Consider the following 6,298-nt stretch of genomic DNA (forward strand, 5'->3'; position numbering starts at 1 on the left):
TTTTAAGAAAAAAAAAAAAAAAAAAAAAAAAAAAAAAAAAAAAAAAAAAAAAGGAAAAAGAAAAGCTAACTGGGAAAAAGAAAAGCTAACCGGGGAACAGCAGATGCTCTGGGAGACTCAAACCTAGAGTGGAATTAAGTCCTCAGAATGTAAAACTGCCCTCAGCCTGGTAGGTGATTCAGTTGTGTCTGTGAACTAAATGCATCCCGGAACCTAGTTAAGTAAACCTGGAAAATACTGGCCATTTTCAAGGAAAGGAGGGCAAGGAAAACAACCTAGTTGGACAGGGCTGGTCTCGCAGCACAGGGATGAAGACAGTGGTTTGAACCCCGGTCCTGGCGGCTTTGGAAACACGCCGTGTGTGCATGCATCCATGTGTCCAGTACCCCAGGAGGAGGGGAAGAGAAGAAAAAGGACTGTCGCCCAGTCATGCCCCATCAGGGACACCTGGTGAGTGCACGTTTTCACTTCTAAAAAAGTTAGACAACTTCGAAATATTTTGCCAGATGACTTCAAGTTTCCACAGCGCTATCATTTCGATTTTGCAGCAGTGGGATAGCGCCCTACCTCCATTTTAGCGTTCGTCCACCGCGGAACTTCTACAACCATATTGAACAAATTCTGCAGTTTTGAGGGGAAAAAAAAGAAACAAAGACCGTAAGAAATTTTACCTTTTACTTTTACACTTATTTTCTCAACAAGAAAACTTCAGGTATTTCTCCCACAAAAAATGAACAGTCTGGGGCTAGCAGATGGCATCATGGTTACATCACTGGACTCCCATGCAGTCGACCGTGGTTCAAGGCCCAGACCCAGTGGCTTGAAACACACTAGGCTCGTGTGCGTGTGCGCCCAAAATCTTGAGAGGAGGATGGAAGAGAAGGGACTGCAGTGTGCCTATCCCCCCGAGGGGTGGTTTCTCACTTTCTGTCCTCTCTGTCTCTCTGGCAAATGAACATGTCCTACAGCAAAAATCCCTAAGAAGAAAGAACAGTTTGCATTTACGTCTACCTATGCCTTACAGTGCTTCGAAAACTTAGACGTTGTCTCCAACTTAGAATTCAGCCACCACGTCTCGTGGCCACCACAGTGTCAGCAGTTACTGCACGCGTGGAAATACCTTTGCAGTGCAGAGACAGAACTAGAACAGAATCAGGAAACCCATTTTGATTTTTCTTTTCCAACTCAGATGGAAGAGACACCAGGTCCCTCATGTAAGCAACCAGTGTCATCTTCCCAAACTGGGAAGTAAGTGTGACCATCTCAGCCCACTGGCCATACAGGCTGTTGGGACGACAGGTTACGTAATTTAAATGAAAACACACAGGAAACGATGAAGTAAATATTTTGAAAAGGGTAAGACAATACTTAAACCCAAAGTATGCTCACACCCTGAAATTGAGGACATCGACAGAGGCGTTATGAAGTCCGCAGAGGCGGATGGCAGCCTAAACTTAGCTGGTATATCTCGTGACTTCAGAATCCCTACGTTACCAAAGGACCCTGGCTTGCTTTTTTAATTTGTGAACTTTGTAGAATGCTTAAACCAAGCGAGACTCTACATCAATGGTAAGTAAAAATAATTTTCCACAATTTGCCTTACAGAAAAAAGATTAGCCATTTTGCCATCAGTGACTAACTGGTCAGCACGAGCGATGGTCTGAAGTTGGGCTACTCCAAGCGTGGCCACAGTCCAGCCTGACCTGCAGCCTGACTGCTTAGACACACTGTAGCACTTCGACAGAGAAATGTCCCTTTCTCTTGAATCCCGTAACCAGTAATTGGAACTTAAGTGACACTTTTCCAATAATTCATTTTACTATTTTTTAAGTGTCAGTTCACAGGCCGGCAGCTGGCGTGGTGGCTGAGGTGCTGGACTCCCACATAGCTGATCGTGGTTTAAGCCTCAGATTGGCAGCTTGCTTTTTCACTTTCCCTCTCTCTCTGTTTCTCTCTAGTCAAATTAAAATAAATGAGTAAATAAGTAAAAAAAAAAAAATAATAATAATCTTTTAAAAAAAGAAACATCGGTTTGCAACAGATTAGAAATAAATCAAAAACTACTCCTCCCCAGAGATCATTTAAGAAGCGGTGATTTAATTTATTTATTCTCAATCATGCCACACATCAAAAATCACCTAGAAAGCTTTATTAACCAATGGGGGAAAAAAAAAGGGTTCCAAGTGCCCGACCCCCGACCTGTACACCCGACTGGCCTGGTACGGCCGGCACAAGGCTCATTCTGGAAGCTCCCCGGCAGTTTTAATGTGCCAGGCAGGGCTGGGCTGAAGGCTTGCTAAACAGTCTGGGGGCTTCTGACCCCAAGAACACCATTTGTACAATTTCATACAAATACACACTTAGCCACAAAAGTAAAGATGGTTCTTACTACGTTTTTCTATGTAAGGCTAACGGTTATAAATGGGGAAACGGCAAACCCATGAGATAAGCGAAGCTGAGGATGAATTCACTACGACTACTCCTTAAACGGACGCCTCGGACCCATCCTGGCACCTACGCGGGCGGCTGCTACGTCCCACTCTCCCCGCTCTCTCGTGAGGTGCCCCTGCACCTGTCTAAACAGTCTCAAGTAGCTGTTAAAGAGAAACACCCAGCTAAACGCGGATGCTCACGTAATGCATTTATCTCCGAAAGCCGGGCAGTGGGTAACAGATGCGTGCGGGTGAGCGCTCAGAGATGACGGGAGGCCAGCTAGCGACAACAGTTCCACACAATGACACCTCCCCACACCAGTCACGGCCTGCAATCAGGCCAAGAGGACGAGGGGAGGGACGGGGTGTGAATTTCAAGTCTGCCAGCCACACGCTCCCTCCCCGTTCGCCCCTGACCACATTTTTGGTCTTTCTTCTCTCCAGTGAGAACGCATTTGGCCTGTAATTTTTTCAAGCCAACGTTCGTCTGCCTTTCTTAAGAGCAGTGTTAATTATAAACCAACAATGGTCAGCTAACGTTTATTAGGAAGTCTAAGAGCTAAAGGGGCACTAACCACGTCACAAAGTGTGTGTGGCCGGGACTTGTAATTCCTTCGGTCCTCAATTTCTTCCTTGTAGCTTGTTGCAGACAAAAACATGCTAGTAACATTCCAAAGAGCAGTGAGTATATTTTACATCCGTGGGACAAAACACGGGAAGAAATCACCCTTCTCCCCGTAACTTCTATTTTCACATGAACTAAAGCTCAATCTCCAACATATAAACTGTGTTCTCAAAATAAAATTTTAATTTAACTGTCTGGACTCAGAATATATTTTTCCCATGAAACAACTGAAACAGGTTACTACACAAAGCCAGAGGAACCTGGGAAGCTCTGAGTCCTGGGATTCTAGTTCCCACAATCTAGGCTAGCAGGGATTCGAACTTAAGGCTAGGGTGTACCGGGAACGCTTGTTAAATACGTAAATTAACCAAGCCCATCATGCAGAGACTCACATTTATTATCATCAGATATGGGATAGGGTCAGGAATCCAATTTTTTTAAACTTTTTTTTTTTTTTTTGCTATAGAGGGTGTGTGTCCTCACCAGAGAGAGACACAGAGAGAGAGGGAGAGAGAGGGAAAGTGAGAAACTACCCCCCAGGGGGATGACCACGCCGCAATCACTTCTCCTCTAGTCTCGTCTTCGGATTTTGGGCACGCACACAGACTGGCCCAGCATGATTTCCTAGTTGCTGAGTCTGAGACTTGCATTATGCAGTTGGCCGTGTGGGGTCCATCTCCCTTACCCTCCGCACCATCTGCCAGCCCAGGAATCTCAATTTTTCTTTTTCTCTCTCTCTCTCTTTTTTTTTTTTTTTTTAGAGGTTTTTGCTAAAGGGTGTGTGTGCTCGCCAGAAAGACAGAGAGAGACAGTGAGATAGGAAGCGAGAAATCATCCCCCAGGGGGGATGGTCATGCTGCAATCCCTTCTCCTCCATCCTCCTCTCGGGATCTTGGGCACGCATGCACACATGCCTGGGAACCTCAATTTTTAACAAGCACGCTGGGTAATTCCAGTGTAGAGGCTCGAGGACCATTTGGATAAACACCAGCTCAGGAGAACTGAGGGTGATGGCAGGCAAAGGTCGTAGGGATTAAACAGCCTGCGCGTCTGAGTCTGGAGCAGAGTCAAGGCTGGGTCCCAAGTCTCAGTTGGGAGAGAGAAGAGGTGGGAGCAGGCTAGACAGACAGCGAGGACGAAGGAGGTGGGAGGGCTGTTGCATCCACAGGCGACGGAGGCACCTACAGAAAGAGATGTGTCCTGGTCCTAACCACGGGCTGTTAAAGCTGCACCTTTAAAAGACATATTTAGAACATTTGGCATATGGGCGCCGGCAGGTGGCATGGTGGTTAAAGGCACTGGGCTCCCACATGGCTGACCACAGTTCGAGTCCCAGACCTGACGGCATGGTTTCTCGCGCTCTCTGTGTCTCACACTAGTCAAATTTAAAATAATAATAATGATGATAATAAAATAAAGGGAATAATTCTTTAAAAAAATAATATCTAGCATATATTGGGTTGTCAGAAAAGTCATGATCTATTTTTGCATAGAAAAACAGAAAAAAATACACCATGACTTTTCCGACAACCCAGTAGCTGTTCCTGGATTCTAAAACTACCTCTTGTATGATGATACATACAAGAGGTATTAATTTTCTTTTAATAAAAGGATAAGCTGGCAAATTTTCACAAAATACATTTACTTTAGACCATCTACAACGGTAAATAACTTGCTGCTACATTCTGGGCTCATGTCTTGATTCTCAAAGGTTTTCATTCATAAATGAGATGGAAAGGAAGTACCCAGAACAGTCCAGTTCCAGGGGCAGGAAGGAGTATCGTGGCCACAGGCCCTGGGGAGGGCTGGGAGCTAATGCACCCAGCTCCCGCTTCAGTCTGAGATGACCAGAGTCCTGCAGAGGATAGTCACAGCACCACTGTGAAAGGACTTCCTGCCCTGGACTGTCCACTTAAAACACATAAAAACGGTGGGGCCAGCAGATGGCATAACGGTTACATTGCTGGACTCCCACGTACTCGACCGCGGTTCAAGTCCTGGATCTGTCAGCTTGAAACTCACACCGGGCACGTGTGCGTGTGTGCCCAGAATCTTGGGAGGTGGCTGGAAGAGAGAGATTATGATGTGGCCATCCCCCACGGGGGTGATTTCTCGCCGTTTCTCTGGCGAGTGCACATGCCCTATGGCAAAAATCTCTCTCAAAAAACCCCCCCAAACATAAAAATGATAAAGTCCATGTTTCAAGTATTTTTACGTAATAAAAAAGTCCAATGGTGGTCTCTGCCCTAGCTACCTTGAAAGGGCACTTGAAAAATCAAAGTGTCAGAATGCATGTTAAAGTCTTACATGGGCAAAAACCCTAGAAGCACTTCATAAATGCAATCACCAAGGTCTCTACCAGCCAGCACAAACCCACAGAAATAAAAACCTTTCGATACCTCATAGTCATCACTTCGTGCTTTCTTTGTAGGAATGTGATTTTCCTAAAAGAGAAAAGACGGCATGTGTGATTGTAATGCTTCACCACACAGAGCAGCAAGACACGCGGCAGGGCCCGCCTACCGCCTAAACTTCCCGCTCCTGTCCAGACGTCGGACCAGCGGAGAGCCAAGCGCGGGCCGGGGAGATTTCCCCTCGGCATCTGCATCCTGGTGAAGAAAGCATTGAAGGGTTTCTCAAAATAAATGATCAAAAAGCCACATCTCTTTCAAGCATATTTTCCCAGTTTTATAAAATAAGCAAAGGCTCTGTTCGGTCTCTAAGGAGACGGGCAGTTCCCAGCGATTACGCTTACAACAGTCATTTCATTATTGAAATGAAGCTCGGGGGAGCAGGACTAACGAGCCGTGACAGTCCCCGCAGCACCGCCTGCCTGGGAACCCTACCAAGGTGTGATCACGCTGCCCCCGCTGGCAGGCAGCACGTGGTGGCTGGGAAGGACCCGCCGCTCACGCAGACGTGACGTTCACTACTACCGGCCACAAGATCAACAGAAACCGTTATTCCACGGCGGTCCTGCAGCAGCACTTCGGTGCCTCCAACGGCACATCCCAGGTGGAGGCACAGGAGTAACCGTCGTTAGTGGCTGAGAACTCGGGAAGCCCACCTGCGCCGGACGCTGCCCCGGGCTCCACCGGCACCCCTACACCCACCCAGCCCTGACCTCCACGCTGCCTCAGCTCTCAGATCCCCGGAGCCCACGTGTCTGGACGGACCGGTGTGTCCACTGCCCTGCTGCTCCCCACTCTGTCCCCTCCGCCCCCACCACACGCTGCCTCCG

General features: G+C 47.2%; 1 protein-coding gene across 1 annotated transcript in view; it reads right to left on the reverse strand.

Annotated features, from left to right (window-relative positions):
- Positions 1 to 6,298, reverse strand: part of PPA2 (inorganic pyrophosphatase 2) — a gene marked incomplete at its 5' end in the record, with an annotated part of 42,763 nt that overhangs the window by 34,180 nt on the left and 2,285 nt on the right. Inside the window, 2 exon segments of the mRNA XM_014588866.1 lie at positions 568 to 621; positions 5,457 to 5,501. Coding sequence (XP_014444352.1) covers positions 568 to 621; positions 5,457 to 5,501 — 99 coding nt within the window.

The sequence above is a fragment of the Tupaia chinensis genome, unplaced genomic scaffold, assembly GCF_000334495.1.
Source record: "Tupaia chinensis unplaced genomic scaffold, TupChi_1.0 Scaffold000315_1, whole genome shotgun sequence".
Classification (NCBI taxonomy): domain Eukaryota; kingdom Metazoa; phylum Chordata; class Mammalia; order Scandentia; family Tupaiidae; genus Tupaia; species Tupaia belangeri.